The 27,413-nt window shown below is 43.3% G+C and overlaps 1 protein-coding gene across 1 annotated transcript; it reads right to left on the minus strand.

Annotated features, from left to right (window-relative positions):
* Positions 1 to 5,464: 5,464 nt before the first annotated feature.
* LOC109759888 (1-aminocyclopropane-1-carboxylate oxidase homolog 1-like) lies at positions 5,465 to 6,891 on the minus strand. Its single transcript, XM_020318725.4, has one exon. The coding sequence runs from the start codon at positions 6,780 to 6,782 to the stop codon at positions 5,652 to 5,654; it is 1,131 nt and encodes a 376-aa protein (XP_020174314.1). The 5' UTR covers positions 6,783 to 6,891; the 3' UTR covers positions 5,465 to 5,651.
* Positions 6,892 to 27,413: the final 20,522 nt, after the last annotated feature.

Below are 27,413 nucleotides of genomic sequence, written 5' to 3' on the forward strand. Positions count from 1 at the left end.
AAAGTTAGCAGTAGCGCTCCCTTACCAGTAGCGCTTGCTGCTAAAAAGCGTTGTAGATATTCGCAGCAGCGCTCTGCACCAAAGCGCGCTACTGCTAACTATGTATAGCAGTAGCGTGGGTCCACATGCGCTACTGCTACACGTTAGCTGTAGCGCCTTATCAGTAGTGCGTCGTTCCGCGCTACTGATAGGCAAAATACCCGCGCTACTGCTAGGGTTTTCCCTAGTAGTGTCCGGCTCTCTTCTGCTTGCCTCCTCTTCTCCCCTCTGCACCGCCGCCGGCGCACCCCTCGCCCTCCCCTGCCTCTCCGATGGCCGGACGTGGTGGCCGCCGGTCCCCGCCGCCGATCCGCCGCATGCATCCGCGCCGCAACGGGCGTGGGTCGTCCTCCACGGGCACTTCATCCAGCCTCCATTGTCGCTCGCCTGATCCGCCCGCCGCTGCGCCCCTATGCCGGTTTGAGGACTTCCCCATCCTCCCTCCCCCCGCCACCGACGAGGATCTACCTCGGGGTCCAGCAGCGGTGGTGGGGGACGTGGGTGTTCAAAATCACGGATCAGGAGACCCACACCCGGCGGTGGCTCGGGAGCTTCCATACGTCCGAGATCGCGACCATTGAGTACGACCGCTGGCAGGTCCGCTACCACGGCGCGGCGTCCCGACTCAACTTCCCCTTCGGCATGACTCCGGTCCACCTCGTCCCGGCAGAGCCAGGGGTGGTCAGCTCGGCTATGGCACGGGAGGACCGCGAGGCGAGGGAGCGCCTCGAGGCTGTGGAGACTGTCGAGGCCTATATGCAAGAGCTCCGCCGGCAGCACCCGGAGCTCATGGAAGCGGAGCGGATGATCTTTGCCGACGCCAGCGGCGAGGTTATCGCTATCTCCTCCTCCGACGAGGTTGAAGGCGGCGAGGACGGCGGCGTGGTGGGCAGAGAGGTGGGCGGCGAGGACGAGGATTGACGTCGACGAGTGGATGAGTGTCTTCCCCGACGAGGAAGACGACAACACCGGCCTGGACCCAAATCACGGCACACCATACCTGACGAGGAAGAATTAGGTCGACTTAGTTTAGTTAAGCTTAGTTTAGTTTAGATTTATGTTTTATATTCGGTTGTGCAAAACTATCTATGTTTATGTTTGATTGCATGCTACATTCTGTTCAAATTGCTTTGAATTTGATCAAATTGAATTTTATTCCGTTAAGTTTATGGGATCGGCTAGAAACGGCAAAAAATTAGTGAAGTATATATATATATACTCCACTAAGGGTTTTACTCTGTTAACTTATACGGAATCGGCTAAAGATGCCGCTTACCTCTGTCTGTATCTGCTGGTCGTGTTTTTCCTGCTGCTGGCGCTTTACCTGCTCTTCAGGAGGAGAATGGCGTCCAGGCTCGCGGCTCATTGTCACCCACTGCCGAAACGGGCTGTTGCCGTGTGAGATGAATGATCTGTCTGTGCTAGTGCAAGTTTTTGTGGCATGGAAGTTTTGCATAGTTCTAGCTGGAGATATATACGTCTTTACTGAATGCATGTGAGGTAACATGATGCAGAGATAAAAGGATGGATAGAGTGGATCAGTCACGCAGATGGAGGATTTTAGTTTCGCCATCTCATCATGTTAATAAGGTGGAACTTGTGGTTCAGTTCACCCAAAGAACTGATGTTATACGGTGCACTACTTTTTGCAATGTTGTGTCAGTAGAAGGAGCCATGTGTACTATATAATGGAAAAGGCAAGTGCAGCGTTTCGGTGTTCAGACTCGTCTGCGCCCTTTCAGTAAAACAATCATAAAAAGCAGGTCATTTAAACATCTGCGTAGCTCTCAGCAAAAAAGACAAATCAGGTGAGAACAGGCGCATGAACAGTAACTTTTTTACAGACCCTGAAGTTGTATTTTTTTTCCAAGAGCTTCTCATATGTCCAAATGATTTAAAAAGTGAAGCGGACCTCACGCATCAAATTATCCATCATGCAAAAAAATTGATTTTTTTAATTTTCTAGTATTTATTTTGATTTTTTTGCTTCAGTGCAGGTGCAAATGTCTGGGCTCAGAAGTGGATTATCGTTATTGTATCTCATACCATCAAATCTAGCGGTGTTTTGTTAACTTTGGTTCATGATTGTTTTTTTTTTTTGAACCGAAAACCGTAGAACAATAGTTCTATGGTATAATTATATTAAAAATAAGAAGTTACAAATTACAAGTTACATGAAGACCCAAGGGCCTAGCCAATACCAGCTTTAGGAAACATGAACATTATATTACAAGTTGCAACTGATCCAGTCCGAAAGCTCTTGGAAGTACTTTTCTTTCACTTTGAAACGGAGAAGTTTGAGATCCTTCTTGAAGTAGAATCGCCAAGCTTGCACGGACTGTTGTTGCTGTCTGAAGATTTTATCATTGCGTTGCTTCCAAATGTTCCAGCTGCCCAACATGACTATCTCTGAGGCAAAGTGTTTGGGAAGATGAGCTTTTGCTAGGTTTATGTCTTCGTATATTGAAGTCCCTCTTTTTCTCCCTGGAATAATGGTATGCCAGCAGTCTTGAGCAAATTGGCAATCCCAGAATAGGTGCATTGGTGTTTCTTCAGCCCTCTGATTACAGTTTGGACAGGATGCATCATCAAGATGCATGCCCTTTCGTTGTAGCAGGGACCTAGTATTGATTCTGCAGTGTGCCATCAACCAGATGAAAATTTTATGCTTGAGCCTGCTAGAGGAAGACCAAATCATTTTAAAGAATGGATGTCCTTCCTCATCTCCCATCAGTTTATTGGACATCCTCATGGATGAGTATTTGTTGGCTAAACCATTGGTAGTCCATGTATCTTTGCCACTATCATCAAGTTGTGGGAGAATTTCTTGCAAAAGATTGTACTGCTCATATGCAATGGTTGACATTGGCAAGTGAAAATGCCCTGTAAGGTCATTAAGTATACTGAAATTGTGCACTGAGATGGAGTCATCTATTGCAAATGAGTGGAGTTCTGGAAATTTGTCTTGAATGGGTTCTCCTGCCCAGTTATCCCTCCAGAACAGGGCAGAAGTTCCTGAAGAAACTTTACATGTGCTAGCTTGTTTGAATTTAGGCCAAAGTGCTAGATGAGCCTTCCACCATGAAGATCCTTCCATTTTCCCCAGAGGCAAGTTCAAGCTGTAATATTTTTCGCAGATCAGTTTAATCCAAGGAATCTCTTCTTTGTTCAGAAACTTGAAAATATTATTCATGAGAAGGGCTTTATTGTGGGTGCCAGTGTCCAGAATGCCTAGACCTTCTTGCTTCTTGGGCTTACATACATTGGACCATGCAATTAGGGCAGTACCTCTGTCTTCCATCCCAAACTTCCTCCAATTTTTTTTCTGGGATACTTGTTGATCTGATCAAGAACACCTTGAGGCAGTGCTAAAGTGCACATGAAGAAGGTTGGGAGAGCTGAGAAAACAGATTTGATCAGAAGAATTCTGCCATCATTGGAAAGCATGGTGGAGCAACCTATCAGTTTTCTTTCAATTCGTTGCATGATTGGATGAAAGTCCTCAATTCTGAGCCTGCCAGTGCTTAATGGAAGCCCCAAATATGTGAAAGGGAATGATCCCCTTGAGCACCATAATATTCTCATTAGAATGTGGATAACCTGCTCAGAAACATTGATGGGGACCAGCATGGATTTCTCATAATTAACTTTAAGCCCTGTGAAAGCTGAGTAGTGGCTGATTAAGTTTTGAATTTGAGAGATCTGAGCTGGGATTGCAGGAAGAATTAGCAGTGTATCATCTGCATATTGGACCACATGAAACTGAGGGCATGCCTGACTGCTGAGTGGGGCTGAAATAATGTTATGTTGAGTGGCCTCATTCATAATAGATTGCAGAAGATCTGCCACCAAAACAAAGAGGAGGGGAGACAAAGGATCTCCTTGTCTTACTCCTCTTTTACAATGGAACACCTTTCCTGGCACACCATTAAGCAATACAGCAGAAGAAGCAGATGATAGAATCATATTGATCCAATTGATCCATCTGTCCCCAAATCCTCTAGCTTTGATGAGGGCAATAATAGCATCATGCTCAATTAAGTCAAAAGCCTGGGCAAAGTCCAACTTAATTACCACTGTGGGGTTTTTGGATTGTTGACACATGTGCAAATATTCAAAAGCCCAGCCCAGACAGTCTTGTATTGTTCTTTTTTTTGAGGAAACCATATTGATTCACATGCATAATTTTCAAAATAATTCCTTGCAATCTGTTGGCCAATAGTTTTGTAATGTTTTTGATTGTGCAATTCAGCAGAGAGATTGGTCTGAAATCATTTGGACTGGTAGGATTATCTTTCTTGGGGATGAGAGTGATGTATGAAGAGTTAATACTTTGAAGTGAAATATTCCCTTCATAAGAATCCTCAATAAGCTTATAGAAATCTTCAGCAATTATATCCCAGCAAGCTTTTATGAAATCCCCATTAAAACCATCATGCCCTGGTGCTTTATCATTTGGCAGATGCTTCACTACTTCATCAATTTCATTTTTAGAGAAAGGCATTTCCAAATCACTCAGACCATCCACCCTTTTGATGAGAGAAATAATATTGAGGGGATCATTAGTTCTAGAAGATTGGCCAAGTCTCTCTTTAAATGATTTCCAAAGAATGGCTGCCTTTGAATGATGCTCATTATGTTCATTGCCTTGTTCATCTTGAAGCAAATGAATGTAATTATTTCTGTATTTGATTGTAGCTTCGGCTTGAACTTTTTTTGAATTCTCATCCCCAAATTTAACCCATTTGATTGTTGCTCTTTGCTTCCAATAGATTCTCTGGAAAGAAAGAAGAATGAGTAGATGTTCTTTGAGCAAATCTCTTCCATTTTTCTCCGCCACAGTTAATGCCCTGTATTCCTCAAAAATATCCCACATCAAGATGGCAGCATTAGTAGACTGAATATTACCAGCAAGATTGGATAAATGCTTGCTCCAGATTTTAAGACCTTTTCTAAGTCTCTTAAATTTCAAGATTGGTTCATGATTGTGGCTAGCTCTCATCGAGAATAAACTAAAATTTTCCGACTTAGCACAATTTTTTCTGTTCTCGCTTTTTTGTTTGGTCACTTCTTTTTTTTTTGTCATTTTACTTTTTGTGTTTTGATTTTTAGTGCATTTTCTTTTTTATAAAAATAATATGTAAATATGGGTGTGCATGGCCGGCGGCATGCAGCTGCATTACTGGGAGCCCGGGACGACGCGGGAGTGGCATCGCCGGTGGAGGAGAGTCGGAGGTTAACAGGGTCGGTTAAGGGGTGCTAAACTGCTAACTCGCCGGAGAAAATTTTATGCGGGGAGGTTTAAAGGGCTGGTCAGAGCAGCGGCAGCACGGGGGAGGCGGCGGCTTCCAGTGGCCACAGGTGAAACTGAAAGTGGGAAATCGATAAACTGAATAGTTTCATAGCGACTGACGCATAGGTGCTCTCGAAGCAAATACATACTCACTGAATAATAACTCTAATCAGTTCGTTAACAAATCCATGGCTAGTAACAATTGACGAGAAAATTAACAAATCCATGATTGAATGTCCAATTAATCCACGAAGGCGTCCACAATTCCACACTTAAACACGAGAAGAGGTAAACTGAAGATACACCATCTGCGCTCCATTCAGAGCCTGAAGTGGTCGAGCGCGGAGGTGCCGTCCAGGCCCTTGGCCCTGTAGTGCCGGAGAAGCTCCTCCACCGTCGCGCTCTTGTACCTCGCGCGGTCTCCGCCGGCGACGATCGGCTGCAGCACCCTCGTGGATGCGGCGGCGCCGTACGTCCTGAAGAAGCATGCCACCGACACCCGGGGACCCGCGCCGTTGGCCACCACGCGGTGCTCCACGCTCTTGAATCTGTCGTTGGACACGAGCTGCAGGTAGTCGCCGACGTTCACCACCAGCGCCCCCGCCACCGCCGGCACATCCACCCAGACAGAAGACTTGCCCTCCTCCTCGAGGTTGTCGACGAGCACCTGGAGGCCGCCGATGTCGTCCTGGAGGAGCACGGTGAGGAAGCTGGGGTCGGAGTGTCGGGTGGTGCCCACGGTCAGGTGAGGCTCCGGGCACGCCGGGTAGTAGTGTGCCGCAAGGTTGAGCCCGTCGAGGCACGCGGCGTCCTCCTCAAGGTGCCCGGGGCGGAGCGCCAGCGCCTCCGACAGCAGTTCCAGCAGCTCGCGGTACAGCCGCCGCGCCAGCCGCGCGTACTCCTCCGCGACACCGCGGAGCGCCGACGGGATCTCCTGGGGCGCCGGCGGCTCCGGCGCCATGTCAATGTAAATGCTGTCGCGCCAGTTGGCCGCCGGCGACTGGAACAGGTCGAAGTTGCTCGTGTACCTGACGCGCCGGCCGTGGTCCCGGCTGTAGTACGGCGCCCTGGCATCTGCGGGCTCCTCGTTGAAGCGCCGCACCGCCGCGAGCATCTCCGACATGGCCGCCTCCGGCACGCCATGGTTCACCACCTGGAAGAAGCCAACCGTCTCCGCGGCTTCCCTCACCGCTCCGACCACGGAGGCTCGCCCCGACGGCGTCCCGAGGCCCGCGAGGTCGATGACCGGGATGGTGAACCGGTGCTCGTGGTGTGGCTGAGGAGGCGCGTCAAGGGGGAGGGAGTCCGGCGGGTGGTGAAAGATGGCGGGGACGGCGGTGACGCCCGCGTCGACCAGGCCCTTGACGCCCGCCTTGGTGTCGTCGAACGCCTGGAGCGCTCGGCGGCGGTCGTCGCCTGCCGTAGATGTGGCGGCGCCGGTGGTGGACATGTCGCCGGGGGCTCTGTGACTGCGAGCGAGATTGGACTGGAGGTGGAGGGTAGTGCGAGCGAGAGTTGGCCGGTCGTCGGTGTTGTGGTGTCCGTATATACACGCACAGACGCTAGCGAGCGAGGAGCGGGTGCATGCTTGCACATTCGATCTGTTCGGTGGCACCGCCTGGACCATCTTCCACGCATCCATCACCAGCAGGCAGAGCGCAACGTGGACCATCGACCCCAGCAGGCACGCTGGCTACTCTGTCTTGTCTGTCTGTCTGTTTGCGCACAGTGGAGACGAGGAGGCAATGCATTAGAAACACGGTACGAGGTGTTTTTTACCAGCGCGTTCCATTCACAGCGGATATCTGAGTCGCACATCCACGCGACGTCAAATCAACAAGGCCCCCTGTGTTGTCAGCACCGCAGAGTATTCCAACTCTCCCATGATTTTCGGCAGCGAGTATATGGAGCTGTATTCCAGGACAGGCGGTGGGATCAGGTCTATGCTGTTGTCAGGTCCTTCACGTGCATCTATCCCTCGGCCCTTCTTTTATTATGTGTCAGAGCTTAGTACTACTCCCTCCTTTCATAATGTAGTATCTATAGACTTTTTAATAAGTCAAACTTTGCAAACTTTGACCAAGTTTGTAGAGAAAAATATTTATATCTACAATACTAAAAATATATAATGTGAAACTACATCTTATGATGAATCTACTGATATATGTTTCGCACTCTAGATGTGAATATTTTTCTCCACAAACTTGGTTAAAGTTGGTGAGATTTGACTTTTCAAAAAATCTATAGGCACTATATTATGAAACGAAGGGAGTACTAGTATACTAATTTATCTGCTCACTGTATGGACTGGTAATATTAATTTATCCGCGAACTGTGCAAATTTTATGGAGCCCGTGCAATGTGATATGGCCTAGATTTAAAACACAGGTGCTAAATGGTTCTTTGAAGTACGAGAACAAAGTTCTACTTTGTACTCTTCAGATTAGATCAGCAAGCTTTGGAGTATTCTGTTTCAGGTAATAAAAAATGCTTACTAGTTAGTCCAAAAGAACCACTGACACCATGTACAACTAATTCAAAAACATAAAAGAAATTGTACATTGGTTTGGACTGGAAATTTGGAGACATCGACAATGCAAAGCGCCACATAAGTTTTGCACGCCGAGATGAACAAAAACTCTATTTTTGAAAAATACGCTATTATTACTTTTTTTTGCGAGTAATGTTCATTATTACTTCACGTACACGACAGGAATTCCCTATTTGACGCATGTTGCGTCAAACTGTCGAGCAAACGCACAGACTGGGCGAACGAGCGAAGAATTGGGCCGGCCCATCCGTAGTACGTACGAGGTTTCGGTTTTAGGAATCTTCTAGAGGATTCCCAGCAGTTTTTTATCGGTTTTGGAAACCTTCTAGAAGGTTCCTGGACCGGTTATTTTATTTTCCTTTTTTTATTTTCTTGTTTTGTCTGTTTCTTTTTTTCTTTTTCTGTTCGTGTTTCTTTTTCTTTTTCGTTTTAGTTTTTCTTTTTCTTTTCCTCTTTTTTTTGTTTTTGTTTTTCCTGTTTCTTTTGTTTGAAATTTTCAAACATTCTGTTCCAAATTTCAAAAAATGTTCGCGTGTTCAAAATTTGTACACAATTATAAAAAATGTTCGTGTTTAAAAAAATGTTCAGCAATTTCAAAATATGTTCTTGCTTTCAAAATTTGTTCACTATTTTGAACAATGTTCATATTTCAACAATTGTTCTCATTCTCAAAATTTAGTTCATGATTAAAAAAAATGTGTTTGAAAAAATGTTCAGGGATTTCGAAAATTTCAAATAATTTTTGGAATTTCAAGAAATCGTATTGTTTTCAAAATACGTTCACAATTTGAAAAATTGATCGTGTTTCACAAATTGTTTGAAGTATCAGAAATTGTTCGCGTTTCAAAAGAAAAATGTTCGTGTTTTAGAAAAATGTTCGAAGCTATAGAAAAATGCCTTCATTTCCTATATTTTTGTTCATGTATACTAAAAAATAGCATTTACAAAAATTTTCGGGTTATTCAAATTGTTCTCTGTTTCAAAATTTTGTTCTGAATTTTCAAGAATTGTTACTCTTTTTAATTTTTGTTTACCAATTAAAAAATATCACGTTTTCAAAAATTGTTCTGGTTCCAAAATTTGTTCACAAATTCAAGAAATGCTCCTGTTTTTAAATTTTGTACGCAAATTCAAAAAATGTTTGGCGAATTTCGCAAAATGTTCACATTTATTAACTTTTGTTCACCAATTAAAAAATGGGAATTTCCAAAAAATGTTCGGGCTTTCCAAATTTGTTCACATCATCAAAATGGTCATGTGTTTCAAAAATGTTCGCGCTTTCAGGTTTTTGTTCCTGTGTTTCAGAAAATATTTTGCATTTTCAAGAAATTCTTCTTGATTTCAGAAAAAGAATATTGTTTTCATGTTGTTCCTTTTTTTCGAATTTTTTTTTGACATTCCCAAAATTGTTTCATGTTTATTTTATTCCTGTGAAATAGGAAAATGTTTGTGTTTTGAAACATATTATATTTTTCAAAAAATAAAATCACGTTCAAAACTTTAAAATAACTTTAAATCTGTTTCGGCTTATAAGGCGGACTGCCATTTTTATGTACGAAATCCCAGGAATTATGGTGCCTATTAGCGTTGCTCACTTGCAGTAGGGTATATGTACGATCCCTGCCGTTGTTGTATGCTCTTTTAAGTATGGCTCTTCAATTCTATCATGAGAAGTTGACTGTCGCAGTGGTAAGCATTCACGCCATCGACCACATGATCGCAAGATCGATTCACGTTTTTGCGTTTTTTCATCTCGGATGGTGCCACCGGAAATGGGCCGGCCCAGGTTTGCGGTGCCCTGTGCGAAGCGTTGGCACTTTGCCGCAGCAAGCGGCGTATAGGAGGTCTCTACACGACAAGTACTCCTTGAGTTGTACGTGCTTTGGGACCCCATCTAAATGGAGGTCGGATTTTTGAAAAATAAGCACATAATTTCTGAAATTCTAGAACATTGTGAAAAAAAATACAAATGAATCTATTGATGTAAATAAAACATTTTGAAGTTTTGAAGGATGTATAATATTTTGTATAACACAAAAAATATTTTGAACATTATGGAAACAGTACAAATGAACGTTATGGTTCTGTTAAGAGTTTTTTTAATTATATGTCAATTCTTCTCTACAGGTCTACGGAGTAGACGACACGAGGTCCGCAACCGAGAATATAAAGTGCACATCGAGGGTTATATGTGGAACGCAGTGTCTAGTGATGACCATATCACAAGAATTGTAAGGTTGGTTACTCAAGACCCCGAATGAAAAAACTTACCGATCAATATAACGTAAAAGTTCTCCGTGCTCGAGTGCAAGAGGCCTGCCTTCAGGCACACATGTCCACTGTCTCTAAAGTTCTTCACCACCGACTATAAGAGGACCGCGGCTGGGGATATAAAGTGTGCATCGATGGTTATTCAGGACATAGTGTCTAGTGATGACCATATCAGAATAATCATAGGTTGGTTTCCCAAGATCCCCATTGAACAAACTTACCGATCAATATAACATAAAATTTCTCCGTGCTCGAGTGCAAGAGGCCCACCTTCGGTTACACATGTCCACTGTCTTTAAAGTTCTTCGCGGTCGACCATGAGAGGACCTCAAGCCAGGATATAAAGTGCAAATCGATGGTTATACGATACATAGTGTCTAGTGATGACAAGCAGTGCTACACGGACGATCGATCCATGCACGATTTCCGCCCGATGGATAAAAGCATCCATTAGATCGCATTGTTTTACATATCAGCACCGTTGAAATATGGCATCGTTCACAAATCATGCATAGCGTGTCGTGTGTAGAGTAGTTTCGGTGATGACCATATCACAATAATTGTAAGGTTGGTTTCCCAAGATTCCCATTGAAAGAACTTACCGATCAATCTAACATCAAAGTTCTTCATACTAAAGTCCTACAAAGGTTGAAATGGAAAACTAATAACATATAAATCGAGTATTAGGGTAAGAATCATGTGTGGTTCACAAAATTCCAAAGTCCTTCGCATTCAAGGACTAAGTACCGGTCACGTTAAGTTTTATGTCTAGAACCCAGTCTTTAGTGTGGGAAACTAGACAAAAGTCCTTCTGGCTCGATACCCTAAGTATCGGGTAAAGGGAAAGAAAGTGCATCGTGTTCGTAGCTTAAGTACACCGCACCCGAAAACAAAGTGTTCAATAAATATCATGTATACCGAGTGCTTGATTCCATTGTGTTTGATTAATTAAATATCAGGCCCACGTAATCAAAGGCCCACTTGAATGCTAGATCAAAGTGTCCAATATATGTAACTTGTCTAAGTCCTTTCATCTCGTTGGATCAAGTACCCGATAAATGTTAGTAAAGTGCACAATTGAATCAAGTACCCAATAGTCATATGGAATGCTGCAACGAAGCCTTTAAAACATCCATGAGAAATGATGCATTACGAACTAGTTGTAGTTGACATATGGAATTGTTATGGATGACGGTAAAGTTCTTCTGGATTGATCTCTCAAGTGTGCAGCATGCATGAACAAAGTTTTCATCCTAAAAGATAAAAAAATTGATAAGTCCTTCACGTCATATACCTTAAGTGCACCACACACTTGAGCAAAAGTTCATAAAATGTTATGGATGACGGTAAAGTACTTCCGGATCGATCTCTCAAGTGCGCATCGTGCATGAACAAAGTTTTCTTCCTAAGAGATAAAATTTTGATAAGTCCTTCGTGCCCTATACCTTAAGTGCGCCACACGCTTGCAACAAATTTCTTAAGTTGTTATGGGTGGCGGTAAAGTTCTTCCGGATCGATCTCTCAAGTGCACAACATTCATGAACAAAGTATTCATCATAACAGGCAAAATTTTGACAAGTCCTCTGTGCCCTATGCCTTAAGTGTGCCGCACGCTTGAGCAAAGTTCTTAAATTGTTATGGATAACGGTAAAGTTCTTCCGGATCGATCTCTCAAGTCCTTCGTGCCCTATACCTTAAGTGCGCCGCGCGCTTGAGCAAAGTTCTTACATTGTCAGGGATGATGGTAAAGTTCTTCCAGATCGTTCTCTCAAGTGCACAACATGTATGAATGGAGCATTCATCATAAGAGATAAATTTTTGATAAGTCATTCGTGCCCTATACCTTCGCGTCATATACCTTAAGTGCGCCACACGCTTGAGCTAAGTTCTTAAATTGTTATGGATGATGGTAAAGTTCTTCCAGTTCAATCTCTCAAGTGCACTACATGTATGAACACCGGACCAACGCGTATAGTATAGCAGTGCATACATGTCCTTCGTCATTTAATAAAGCAGCTCAGAACAAGAACCATAATTTATTGCTATGAGCCATGCAAGTTAGCCGTCAAAGTCGGCTTACACGCTGGTTGTGACCGTCGTCGGCCTTTGCTACCTCTTGAGCACTGCGTTGGTTTTTCCTTGAAGAGGAAAGGGTGATGCAGCAAAGTAGCGTAAGTATTTCCCTCAGTTTTTGAGAACCAAGGTATCAATCCAGTAGGAGGCTACGCGCGAGTCCCTCGCACCTACACAAACAAATAAATCGTCGCAACCAACGCGATAAGGGGTTGTCAATCCCTACACGGTCACTTACGAGAGTGAGATCTGATAGATATGATAGGATAATATCTTTGGTATTTTTATGATAAAGATGCAAAGTAAAATAAAAGCAAAGTACAAAGCAATGGAAATAACTAAGTGTTGGAAGCTTAATATGACGAAGATAGACCCTGGGGCCATAGGTTTCACTAGTGGCTTCTCTCAAGAGCATAAGTATTTTACGGTGGGTGAACAAATTACTGTTGAGCAATTGACAGAATTGAGCATAGTTATGAGAATATCTAGGTATGATCATGTATATAGGCATCACGTCCGAGACAAGTAGACCGACTCCTGCCTGCATCTACTACTATTACTCCACACATCGACCGCTATCCAGCATGCATCTAGAGTATTAAGTTCATAAGAACAGAGTAATGCCTTAAGCAAGATGACATGATGTAGAGGGATAAATTCGTGCAATATGATAAAAACCCCATCTTGTTATCCTCGATGGCAACAATACAATACGTGCCTTGCTGCCCCTACTGTCACTGGGAAAGGACACCGCAAGATTGAACCCAAAGCTAAGCACTTCTCCCAATGCAAGAAAGATCAATCTAGTAGGCCAAACCAAACTGATAATTCGAAGAGACTTGCAAAGATAACCAATCATACATAAAAGAATTCAGAAGATTCAAATATTGTTCATAGATAAACTTGATCATAAACCCACAATTCATCGGTCTCAACAAACACATCGCAAAAGAAGATTACATCTAATAGATCTCCACGAGAGAGGAGGAGAACATTGTATGGAGATCCAAAAAGAGAGAGAAAGCCATCTAGCTAATAACTATGGACCCGAAGGTCTGAGGTAAACTACTCACACTTCATCGGAGAGGCTATGGTGTTGATGTAGAAGCCCTCCGTGATCGATGCCCCCTCCGGCGGAGCTCCGGAACAGGCCCCAAGATGGGATCTCATGGGTACAGAAGGTTGCGGCGGTGGAATTAGGTTTTTGGCTCCGTATCTGATCGTTTGGGGGTACGTAGGTATATATAGGAGGAAGGAGTATGTCAGTGGAGCAACGTGGGGCCCACGAGGGTGGAGGGCGCGCCGAGGGGGGTAGGCGCGCCCCCCTTCCTCGTGGCTTCCTGGAAGCTTCCTTGACTTAGGGTCCAAGTCTCCTGGATCATGTTCGTTCCGAAAATCATATTCCCGAAGGTTTCATTCCATTTGGACTCCGTTTGATATTCTTTTTCTGTGAAACTCTGAAATAGGCAAAAAACATCAATTCTGGGCTGGGCCTCCGGTTAATAGGTTAGTCCCAAAAATAACATAAAAGTGAATAATAAAGCCCACTAATGTGCAAAACAGAATATAATATAGCATGGAGCAATCAAAAATTATAGATACGTTGGAGAGGTATCAAGCATCCCCAAGCTTAATTCCTGCTCGTCCTCGAGTAGGTAAATGATAAAAACAGAATTTTTGATGTGGAATGCTAGTTGGCATAATTTCAATGTAACTCTTCTTAATTGTGGTATGAATATTCAGATCCGAAAGATTCAAGATAAAAGTTCATATTGACATAAAAATAATAATACTTCAAGCATACTAACTAAGAAATTATGTCCTCTCAAAATAACATGGCCAAAGAAAGTTCATCCCTACAAAATCATATAGTTTAGTCATGCTCCATCTTTGTCACACAAGAATGCTCTCATCATGCACAACCCCGATGACAAGCCAAGCAATTGTTTCATACTTTAGTAATCTCAAACTTTTTCAACCTTCACGCAATACATGAGCGTGAGCCATGGATATAGCACTATGGGTGGAATAGAATATGATGATGGGGGTTATGTGGGGAAGACAAAGGAGAAAGTCTCACATCAACGAGGCTAACAAATGAGCTATGGAGATGCCCATCGATTGATGTTAATGCAAGGAGTAGGGGTTGCCATGCAACAGATGCACTAGAGCTATAAATATATGAAAGCTCAACAAAAGAAACTAAGTGGGTGTGCATCCAACTTGCTTGCTCACGAAGACCTAGGGCACTTGAGGAGGCCCATTGTTGGAATATACAAGCCAAGTTCTATAATGAAAAATTCCCACTAGTATATGAAAGTGACAAAACAAGAGACTCTCTATCATGAAGATTATGGTGCTACTTTGAAGCACAAGTGTGGTAAAGGATAGTAACATTGTCCCTTCTCTCTTTTTCTCTCATTTTTTTTGGGCCTTCTCTTTTTTTGGCCTTTATCTCTTTTTTTATTCCTCACTTGGGACAATGCTCTAGAAAATTTTGATCATCACACTTCTATTTATTTACAACTCAATGATTACAACTCAATACTAGAACAAAGTATGACTCTATATGAATGCCTCCGGCGGTGTACCGGGATATGCAATGAACCAAGAGTGACATGTATGAAAGAATTATGAACGGTGGCTTTGCCACAAATACTATGTCAACTACATGATCATGCTAAGCAATATGACAATAATGATTGTGTCATGATAAATGGAATGGTGGAAAGTTGCATGGCAATATATCTCGGAATGGCTATGGAAATGCCATAATAGGTAGGTATGGTGGCTGTTTTGAGGAAGATATAAGGAGGTTTATGTGTGAAAGAGCGTATCATATCACGGGGTTTGGATGCACCGGCGAAGTTTGCACCAACTCTCAATGTGAGAAAGGGCAATGCATGGTACCGAAGAGGCTAGCAATGATGGAAAGGTGAGAGTGCGTATAATCCATGGACTCAACATTAGTCATAAAGAACTCACATACTTATTGCAAAAATCTACAAGTCATCAAAAACCAAGCACTACGCGCATGCTCCTAGGGGGATAGATTGGTAGGAAAAGACCATCGCTCGTCCCCGACCGCCACTCATAAGGAGGACAACCAAAGAACACCTCATGTTTCAAATTTGTCACATAACGTTTACCATACGTGCATGCTACGGGACTTGCAAACTTCAACACAAGTATTTCTCAAATTCACAACTACTCAACTAGCATGACTTTGATATCACTACCTCCATGTCTCAAAACAATCATCAAGCATCAAACTTCTCTTAGTATTCAAAACACTCATAAGAAAGTTTTTACTAATCTTGAATACCTAGCATATTAGGATTTTTTAAAGCAAATTACCATGCTATTTAAGGCTCTCAAAATAATCTAAGTGAAGCATGAGAGATCAATAGTTTCTATAAAACAAATCCACCCCCGTTCTCTAAAAGATATAAGTGAAGTACTAGAGCAAAACTATATAACTCAAAAGATATAAGTGAAGCACATAGAGTATTCTAATAATTTCCGAATCATGTGTGTCTCTCTCCAAAGGTGCGTAAAACAAGGATGATTGTGATCAACTAAAAAGAAAAGACTCAAATCATACAAGACTCTCCAAGCAAAACACATATCATGTGGTGAATAAAAATATAGCTCCAAGTAAAGTTACCGATGGAAGTAGATGAAAGAGGGGATGCCTTCCGGGGCATCCCCAAGCTTTGGCTTTTTGGTGTCCTTAGATTATCTTGGGGGTGCCATGGGCATCCACAAGCTTAGGCTCTTGCCACTCCTTGTTCCATAATCCATCAAATCTTTCACCCAAAACTTGAAAACTTCACAACACAAAACTCAGCAGAAAATCTCGTGAGCTCCGTTAGCGAAAGAAAACAAAAGACCACTTCAAGGTACTGTAATGAACTCATTATATATTTATATTGGTGTTAAACCTACTGTATTCCAACTTCTCTATGGTTTATAAACTCTTTTATTAGCCATAGATTCATCAAAATAAGCAAACAACACACGAAAAACAGAATCTGTCAAAAACAGAACAGTCTGTAGTAATCTGTAACTAACGCAAACTTCCGGAACTCCAAAAAATCAGCAAAAATAGGAAGACCTAGACAATTTGTTTATTGATCAGAAAAAATTTGAATCAATATTTTATCACGTTCTGGTGATTTTTAGCAATTGTTTTCGTGAACAGAAAGTTTCTGGATTTTTCTGCAAGATCAAATAACTATCATCCAAGAAGATCCTATAGGTTTAACTTGGCACATACACTAAATAAAACATAAAAACACATCTAACCAGAGGCTAGATCAAATATTTATTCCTAAACAGAAGCAAAAGGCAAAAAACTAAAAATAAGATTGGGTTGCCTCCCAACAAGCGCTATCGTTTAACGCCCCTAGCTAGGCATTGAGATTTCAATGATGCTCACAAGAAAGACAAGAATTGAAGCACAAAGAGAGCATCATAAAACACGTGAAAATCACATCTAAGTCTAACATACTTCCTATGCATAGGCATCTTATAGACAAACAATTTATCAAGGCAAGCAAAAACTAGCATATGCAAGGAAGAGGAAAGAAACAATAGCAATCTCAACATAACGAGAGGCAATTTAGTAACATGAAAATTTCTACAGCCATATTTTCCTCTCTCATAATAATTACATGTAGGATCATAAGAAAATTCAACAATATAGCTACCACAAAACATATTCTTAACACAATCCACATGTATGCAAAGTTGACACTCTTGCAAAATAGTGGGATTAACATTAACTAAAGTCATGACCTCTCCAAACCCACTTTTATCAAAAAATTCATAAGATTGATCAAAATCCAAATATGTGGGATCTAAAGTTGACACTCTTCCAAACCCACTTTCAGTATTATTGCAAACACTATTATCAATCTCATATTCATCATGGGGCTTAAATAAATTTTCAAGATCAAAAGAAGAATCACCCCAATCATGATCATTGCAACAGGTAGTAGACATAGCAAAACTAGCATCCCCAAGCTTAGGGTTTGGCATATTATTAGCACAATTGATATTAAGAAAATTTATAGTAAAGTTATTGCAATCATGCTTTTCATCGAAGGAACTACCAAGTATGGGTGCATTAGCAAGGATCTCATGTTTAACGTAAGGAACTATAGCAAATTCATCTTCATAAATATTGGCGTCATGGCCACAAGGATAGCAAGCATCATGTTCATAAAGGGATATTTCAATCAAATCATCGGAATCATAACTATATATAGATTCGTGCATATCATTATTTTCTTTAGAAGCAACGGTCATTCTTTCAATAAATTCTTTGACATTATGAGCATAGTTTTCATAGCATTATTCAAGTATGTCAAGATTTTAAGATTCGCAAAGAGTAGTATCATACTTTTCAAGCAAAGAAGCAACTTCAAAAGAACCCTTAAAAGTAACAAATTCTTCAATTTGTTCAATATCATAGTAGCTATAAACACCCTTTGCATAAGAAGATAAGATTTCATTTTCATTAAACTCACATAGGTAGGGGAGGTGTTTTTTAGGGTTCTTAGAGCAACAAGTAATATCACAAATTTCACAAAGATTCCAAGCATAACACAGCAATTTGTTTATTTGATTCCATACGAGTTTCCCTTTTTCAGACAAACGGTGACGCACAAAATGAGCATGCTCATCTAAAGATTTCCCATCAACTAGGCTAGTTGGGGTTTCAGCACGAGCGCATAAGGATCGAAGATGATCCAAGTAGAACACTTTAAGTGGATCCATATCAATAGATTTTTAGCAAGCAAAGATGCAAGCAAATAGAAGGCACAAGGAAACACAAAAAAAAAAGGCAAGGGTGAAGTGGGGGAGAGGAAAACGAGAGGCAAATGGCAAATAATGTAATGTGGGAGATAAGGGTTTGTGATGGGTACTTGGTATGTTGACTTTTGCGTGGACCTCCCTGGCAACGGCGCCAGAAATCCTTCTTGCTACCTCTTGAGCACTGTGTTGGTTTTCCCTTGAAGAGGAAAGGGTGATGCATCAAAGTAGCGTAAGTATTTCCCTCAGTTTTTGAGAACCAAGGTATCAATCCAGTAGGAGGCTACGCGCGAGTCCCTCACACCTACACAAACAAATAAATCCTCGCAACCAACGCGATAAGGGGTTGTCAATCCCTACACGGTCACTTACGAGAGTGAGATCAGATAGATATGATGGGATAATATTTTTGGTATTTTTATGATAAAGATGCAAAGTAAAATAAAAGCAAAGTAAAAAGCAACGAAAATAACTAAGTGTTGGAAGATTAATATGATGAAGATAGACCCGGGGGCCATAGGTTTCACTAGTGGCTTCTCTCAAGAGCATAAGTATTTTACGATGGGTGAACAAATTACTGTTGAGCAATTGACAGAATTGAGCATAGTTATGAGAATATCTAGGTATGATAATGTATATAGGCATCACGTCCGAGACAAGTAGACCGACTCTTGCCTGCATCTACTACTATTACTCCACACATCGACCGCTATCCAGAATGCATCTAGAGTATTAAGTTCATAAGAACAGAGTAACGCCTTAAGCAAGATGACATGATGTAGAGGGATAAATTCGTGCAATATGATTAAAAAAACCCATCTTGTTGTCCTTGATGGCAACAATACAATACGTGCCTTGCTGCCCTTACTGTCACTGGGAAAGGACACCGCAAGATTGAACCCAAAACTAAGCACTTCTCCCATTGCAAGAAAGATTAATCTAGTAGGCCAAACCAAACTGATAATTCGAAGAGACTTGCAAAGATAACCAATCATACATAAAAGAATTCAGAAGATTCAAATATTGTTCATAGATAAACTTGATCATAAACCCACAATTCATCGGTCTCAACAAACACACCGCAAAAGAAGATTACATCGAATAGATCTCCACGAGAGGGGGAGAACATTGTATTGAGATCCAAAAAGAGAGAGAGCCATCTAGCTAATAACTATGGACCCGAAGGTCTGAGGTAAACTACTCACACTTCATCGGAGAGGCTATGGTATTGATGTAGAAGCCCTCCGTGATCGATGCCCCCTCCGGCGGAGCTCCGGAACAGGCCCCAAGATGGGATCTCGTGGGTACAGAAGGTTGCGGCGGTGGAATTAGGTTTTTGGCTCCGTATCTGATCATTTGGGGGTACGTAGGTATATATAGGAGGAAGGAGTACGTCGGTGGAGCAACATGGGGCCCACGAGGGTGGAGGGCGCGCCCAGGAGGGGGGGGGTAGGCGCGCCCCTACCTCGTGGCTTCCTGGAAGCTTCCTTGACTTAGGGTCCATGTCTCCTGGATCATGTTCGTTCCGAAAATCACGTTCCCGAAGGATTCATTCCGTTTGGACTCCGTTTGATATTCTTTTTCTGCGAAACTCTGAAATAGGCAAAAAACTGCAATTCTGGGCTAGGCCTCCGGTTAATAGGTTAGTCCCAAAAATAACATAAAAGTGAATAATAAAGCCCACTAATGTCCAAAACAGAAGATAATATAGCATGGAGCAATCAAAAATTATAGATACATTGGAGATGTATCAGCCTTGAAGAGGACCGCCGCATCGTCCACGACAACGAGCCCGTGTACTCGTCACCGTCGGTGAGCCAGACGCAGTTCGTGTGTGGCCTACTAGCCTTAACTACTCCAAGCTCCAAGAAAGCCCGTGTACTCGCCGCCGCCGAAGAACCAGACCCAGTTTGTGCCAAGCTCCAAGAAAGCTTTGTGAAATTGTTGATTCGGTCAAAATTGGATGGCCCAATTTTAATTGGAGACCTCAGTTGAATATGGACTCTTTAAAACTAGAGAGCTTAGTGTTATAATGGATTAAAATGTAAAGCGTCCTTGTGACTGGTGTACTGGTCAACGCCCACATGCACCATCACTGTGCTTCAAAATTAAGATGTTGCTGGAGGCATTTAAGAGCAACTCTAACGAGCCGACCCATTTCATCCGTACGTGTCTATTTGAGTCGAAACGGATACAAAGATCGGCCCAACGCGCCGACCCAAACGGACGTGCGTCCGCTCTTTGTCCGCCGCGTGATCCATTCTAGGGCCAAATTTGGGTCTCGTTTGCGACGGCGCGGACAAGAAACGAACACGCGCGACGCCCGCCTACTCGTTCCTCTGGCCCACCAGTCTTTCCAAAAAAACTCCCGCTCACTTGCGCTCCCGGCCGCTCGTCATGGATGACCCACCGACCCTCGACGCCGTCGCCGGCCTCGCTTCCGCCCAAGGCAATGCAAACAAGATGCACCAAAGCAAGTGGACGAAGGCATACAAAAAGGATGAGAACAAGCTCCTTTGCGAATGTTGGAGGGACATTGGACAAGGCCCCAAGGTCGGCGCCGTGCAAAAGGCATCAACTTTTTTGGCTACATGTTCATCGTGAATTTAATGAATGCAAGAAGTTCGCACGTACCTTAAGTGCGCCACACACTTGACCAAAGTTTTTAAATTGTTATGCATCACGTTAAAGTTCTTCCGATTGATCTCTCAAGTGCATAATGTGTATAAACAAAGTTTTAATCATAAGAGATAAAATTTTGATAAGTCCTTCGTGCCCTATACCTTAAGTATGCCACACGCTTGAGCAAAATTCTAATAGATGACAGTAAAGTTCTTCCGGGTCGATTTCCCAAGTGCGCAGCGTGCATGAACAAAGTTTCCATCCTTAGAGATAAAAATTTGATAAGTCCTTCGTTCCCTATACTTTAAGTACCCTACACGCTTGAGCAAAGTTCTTAAATTGTTATGGATGACGGTAAAGTTCTTTCGGATCGATCTCTCAAGTGCGCAGCGTGCACGAATAAAGTTTTCATCATAAGAGATATAATTTTGATAAGTACTTCATGCCATATATCTTAAGTGCGTCACACGCTGGAAGCAGCTAGCTCCCTTTCCCTTATTACGTTACCATTTCTCTCCGCTATTCTTCGCTTAGAAGGGCTTGACTTACTTAACTTACCGCTTTCCCGAAACTAGCTAAAAAAGGGTCAGGTATACCCACCTGATGAGATAGGTTTTTTTCTAAAGTGGGAGCTGCTGTCGGTATGGGCAATTTCTTAAGTTCTTTGATTGATTCCGTCCCCGAGTGCTACCAAAGTTCCTCTAATTCCTCAGCCAGATATTTCCCTTGCCAGACTTTCCCGATAGCGGAATCGATAGATGTTACCATGAAGCGGTACCTAGCAACCTTCACTCTTGCTTTTCCGTCTTGCCTTTGCTACTTGAGAGAATGCCTTTGACCGAGCAGCTCTTCCACTCATTTTATTAGAAATCAAACCTCTTCCCTTCAACTCGTACCGAAGGCTATGTCCCAGTAAGCATTTCCTCTGTTTCCTTGTTTCCCACCTCTGACCTTCCGCTATGAGTTAGGGTTTAGGGTTTTCTTAAATTGTTATGGATGGTGGTAAAGTTCTCCCGGATCGATCTCCCAGGTGCGCAACATGCATGAACAACGTTTTCATTGTAAGAGATGAAAATTTGAAAAGTCCTTCGTGCCCTATACCTTAAGTGCGCCACACACTTGAGAAAAGTTCTTAAATGTTATGTATGATGGTAAAGTTCTTTCGGATCAATCTCTCAAGTGCGCAACATGTATGAACAAAGTTTTCATGCTAGAAAGATCAAATTTTGATAAGTCCTTCGTGCCGTATACCTTAAGTGTGCCACACACTCAAGCATAGTTCTTAAACTGTTATGGATGACGGTAAAGTTCTTCCGGATCGATCTCTCAAGTGCGCAACATGTATGGACAAAGTTTTCATCAAAAGATATAAATTGTTCATAAGTCCTTCGTGCCCTATACATTAAGTGCACCACATGCTTGAGCAAATTTCTTAAATTTTTATTGGCCGTGATAAAGTTCTTCTATATCGATCTCTCAAGTGCGTAATGTGTATGAACAAAGTTTTCATCATAAGAGATAAAATTTTGATAAATTCTTCGTGCCCTATACCTTAAGTACGTCACACGCACCATGCATGAACAAAGTTTTCATCACAAGAGATAAAAAAAGGTAGAGTCCTTCTTACCCGATATATTAAGCGCGCCACAAGTTTGAGCAAAGTTCTTAGTTTGTTATGGATGAGGGTAAAGTTATTCCGTATCGATCTCTCAAGTGATCTACATGCATGAACAAAGTTTTTAAGTTGACATACATGCTGATGAAGACCTTCAGGATTGATGCATTAACAACCCCTCTTGCTGCTCAATATCATAACTTCCAGCCAAACTAAATTAGAGCGCAAATAGTGAAAGAAAACCTAACTACACAAAAGTCCTTCGGTGCATATCTCATAAGTACGTCCCATGCGAAAATAAAGTGCTTGAACTAACATCACCTTGACTTAAATGAAGTGCTTGAACTAACAATGCTTGAAACCATTGGATCGATAATTCGATATAAGTAAGCGGTCATTTTAGTTCTTTGTTACATATTCTATATGTACGTATCAGACGGAATCAAAGTCCATCATTAGATCGTAAAGCATTTAAACCTGACTTAAAAACGATCATATGGGGACAAAGTGGGGAGTCCCGTTGGGTGGCTTTGTTTTCTTCTCTCTCTTGTGCGGACAGTGCCCGGGCCAGACAATGGGGCGCTTTTCTTTTTTTTGGGGGGGGGGGGGGGGGGGGTAGATGCTCTGAGTAACTTGTTATGGATGACAGTAAACTACTTCCGAATCGATCTCTCAAGTGCGCCACGTGCATGAACAAAGTTTGCATCATAGGAGATAAAGTTGTGGATAAAGTCCTTCGTGCCCGATCTACTAAGTGTTCCACAAGCGTGACCAATGTGCTTAAATTATTATGGATGACAGTAAAGTTCTTCCGATCGATCTCTCAAGTGCGCCATGTGCATCTACAAAGTAAATCTCTATACAGGGTTGCAACTAACCCTTAAAACATCCATGAGAACTTTTGTCGTGCGATCTATTTGTAGTTGGCAATGATCGCCAGAGTCCCTGTTTCAGGTACATTAATCAAAAAGTTCTTCCGAAGCTGTCTCGCAAGTACGCTCCACACAAAAATAAATTTTCCAATAAACTTTATTGTCTACTTCCTCCGTCCCATAATATAAGAGAGTTTTTGACACTACACTAAACCCTAAACCCTAAACCCTAGCGTCAAAAACACTCTTATATTATGGGACGGAGGGAGTATCTTTTATATGGATTTGTCACTCCGGTTGTTGATCTGATTCTGTTATGTGTAGTTCACTATATTGTTCAGATCTACTTGTACATCTTTGCGGGTTATTGTTTTGCTTTCCAACACACTGATATAATTTCACTTCAGGTAATAGTTACTTACAAATATGTTTTTTTCCAAACACTAAAACCGAGAGGGGTGTTTTCAAATAGTAACGTGAAAAAAAATAGTAAATGTATTAAAAAATTCTGAATTTTTTGTGGATGTTCGTGTTAGTGTCGCAAGCATGATTGACAATTTTCATGCTAAATGGAGCAGCAGTTATTTGTGAAAAGAAAAACAAATTTGAGATGACATTTGGGGGTAACATTTGGTGTTCAATTTTTTTTGCACAACCGAAAATACTTAACCTTTTTGCTTCAAAATTTGCAGTTAGCATGTGGATGTGGCTAAGAACACATAAAACGTTCTCATAATTTTTTTGACATATTAAAAATTATTTTTGGGCCCGGGAGCACGTGCTCCCATGAGCCGAATTTAATTTCCGTCTAAAACCTTCCTACTAATGTCTGATATATAAAGCAAAATTGCTGTCAGTTTTCTCGGTGTGATATGTACATTACTTCGTCATGCCTCATTTCCAAAGCACCGTGGATTAACTTAAAGCCAACCCAAATGCTGAAATGGCAGTGCAGAACAGGTCTTCATGGCTGAGCTATTGGGTTACTAACATGATGCATACTAGAACTTGAAGGTTTGCCCATTGGTTATTCATGCCAGGCGTAACAGAGCGTTGTTGGCCCAGCATATGTATAGATATGCAACTACTGGAAGGACTATATAAACACAAAATGAAGTTGTTTCCGATCATACATCAGAATGGAAGAACTTTATTGTTGCACAATCCATTAGCTTCAGATATGGTTGGTCCCGTAGGAATGCATGAATATGCAAGTTAATGAAATATCAGTATCAGACTAATAACCTCCGTTGCCACAAAAGTATCATAGACATTTTTTTCATGATCTTAAACATACTTCCAAACAAAATACTCCTGCATTTGTCGCAGAATTTGTTGTCACATTCTCAAACACAGAGCATACAAAATGATATAAAAGAAAGATCAACATTGCATTGATAAAGGACATCAGGACATTGAGCATATGTCCCAGCAGCTTTGATTTGTAGTATTATTCATCTAAACCACGATTCAAACGTTGTAAGATTTTTTTGACCAGCTTTCTCTACGCTCTGCATAAATGTGTATCACACGGTATGTATCGTTTATGACCAGGGTGTTCTCGACCTAGCACGTTGCAGATTTGAAGCATGCTTATTGGAAGAGTTTGAACAGCGCAGGGGTGTAAACCTTCCCAGCATGCCTCTCCATAGCCAAATTGGTCTTTAGCACTGTGCTGACCTATATGAAGAAATAAATCTCCTGGTTAGAATGATTTGTTTCACAGTTCAAGATCTTTACAGTTGAAAAAAGTACTTCCAAGCCGAGCCCAGTTTCCTACAACTTATCCAAGAAGTGCAGAGCAATAAACTAAAAAGTACTAATAAAAAAAAATGAAAATTTTGGACAAATTCTTCAGTTTTGATATAGCAGTTCCAATATTTGACAACCAAAAATAGTAGTTCCTCCATGCCTGCAACGCAATTTGAATTTTAGGTGACAAAAAAGTTGTTCACCGAAACTGCTAGAAAGTTATACAAGTGATATACAAGAATCTGACCCACAAAAAAAAGATATAAAAGTATGTGGATATGCACACACGGGAGGACATATGTGCACCAATTTTCCAGCTTGCTCGGCCGAAGACATGCACACACAAGAACGCAAGGGAAAATCTGGATCAAAATAAAAGTCGCATACGGCTTTCTGGTCAAGATCCGATGGAAAATCTTGCGTCCAGCAGATTGTTGCTTGGATTTTACAAAAGAATGGGAGGGGTCACCTAATTCCTCAGGGCTTGCTCGGGGTGGATATGGCCGTCATGGTCATCGGAGGGGACGGGTGGATCTGGCCGGAAGACGGTGGTGGCCGTCGCCTCGCCGTGGCGGGCTTTCTCAATGGCAGCAGGGCAGCATCCTCGGAGGAGAGGAATCAAGGGCGTGCTGGTGCTGGGCCTCCTCGACGGTAAGAAGGGCAGCAGCCTCGTCAGAATCTCGGGCGGCTGAATCTGAGAGGAGTGGGATTGGGAGGGAGGGAGAGGGGGAGACGTGGGCAGACTGGGTAAAGAATCTTTAGGGGAGGTTCCCACTGTCAGATACGATTTGACTGTATCGACACTGTATACGCAGCTGGAATTGTGATAAGGCTAGTCATAGTGGGAAGTAACTTAACTAGTAACATAGCATACTCCAAGAATTTTTTGCTTATGTGGCAAGTATTTAATGTGAGGTGGTAACATGTAACATAGTGCTTCCCAAAACAAGATGAGTGTACAAGCTAATAAATGAAGCCATCTATGACACTACTATCATGTTACTTTGCATTATAAAGGTAGTAACTTAGACTAGTGTCATGCATATGACACTAGTCTAGTTACTCGCCACTATGACCAGCCTAAAAGAGGAGCACGCGTGGGGCCTGGTGGACCAGCTGGCTCGAGTCCATACGCATGCGTGAGCGGGCGCGATTGGCGTTGTGAACGGAACACGAACGTAAAAGCCTTTATCGATGTGCGCACGCGTACATGCTATATTCATTTGCATCGGATGCATGCAGCTTAGAGCATCTCCAGCCGTTCGGCCACCCAGGGCGCCGCGAAAGAGCAGCCTGGGGCGAACCGGTGCTAGATTGGCCCTTGGAGGCGACCTAGCTCCCAGCCACGCCCCTAGGCGCCGCCCCCAAGCCGCGGCAAATTTAAACGTAGTCATTCCCGCTCACAAAATAGACGTCACAAATCCGGCGATCAAGCGGCCAAGTTCGGTGATCATCACCTCGCCACAGTTCGGCGATCGAATGAAAAGTTCGGCGTACAAAAAAGAAAGGACGCGCGTGCAATGCATCAGGCGGCGGGGTCGGTCTCCGGCGTCGGCGGAGTCGGCGTGCGCGGGCTTGGCGGGGTCGGAGCTTCTTCTGTGCTGGGCGGCGTCGGCGTGGCTTCTGTGCTGCTGGGCGGCGTCGGCGTGGCTTCTGTGCTGCTGGGTGTCGTGGAGGCTTCATCGCTCGGGCTTGGCGGCGGCGTGGGCGTGGGCGTGGGAGTTGGCGGTGCCGACGACGGCAGCTGGTTCAGGATGAGGCCGCGCTCCGCCAAGTACCACGTTTTGACCGCCTCGTCGGTGCTCTGGATCATGTCTGCCCCGCCCAGCAGGAAAGCCAGATCGGTGTTCCTCTTTTTCGCGGCGACGTTGGTCCGGAGTAGGTCGAGCTTGACGGCGCTGCTCGTCATCAACGCCGACCACCGCGCCTCGGTCTTCTCTTCACGCAGGGCGGCCCGGGCCTGTGCGTCGGCAAGGCAATGCTCGATGGACTCCTGCACGCGCGCGGTAGCTGAGTCGGTGTGTTTCCCCTACCTTGGTTCATGCCGGTGATCGGGTCGGGGCAGACGACTTTCCACGCTTCGGCGAGACATTCCTGCTCCTTGGACGCCCACTTGATGCGCGGCTCGTCGGTCCTGGCCGCCCCCTTTTTCTTCTTGCGTCTCCTCGCCGGAACCGGCGCCGGCTCGTCCTCCTTCTCCTCCTCCCCGTCCTCCTCCTCCTGCTTGTCCGGCTCCTCCTTGCCGTACTCGAGCTCGCCGTCCATGTCGCCGTCGAGGTCCACCGTCTTGTCCTGGGTTGCAAACCCGGGGGACGCGGCGGCGGCGGCCGAGCCTGCCGTAATGATGTCCTCCATGTCGGCTTCGGTCGCGTCGGTGTCGCCGAGGTGCAACGTGGACGCTTGTGAGAAGGGCAGCGCGCCACGGCGGAAAGGCAACGTCGGGGAGGACGCGTAGGCCGGCGGTGAGTAGTTGTATGGCGGGTACTGCACGCCGGCGAAGGTGGG

This window comes from Aegilops tauschii, chromosome 7 (genome assembly GCF_002575655.3).
Source record: "Aegilops tauschii subsp. strangulata cultivar AL8/78 chromosome 7, Aet v6.0, whole genome shotgun sequence".
Classification (NCBI taxonomy): domain Eukaryota; kingdom Viridiplantae; phylum Streptophyta; class Magnoliopsida; order Poales; family Poaceae; genus Aegilops; species Aegilops tauschii.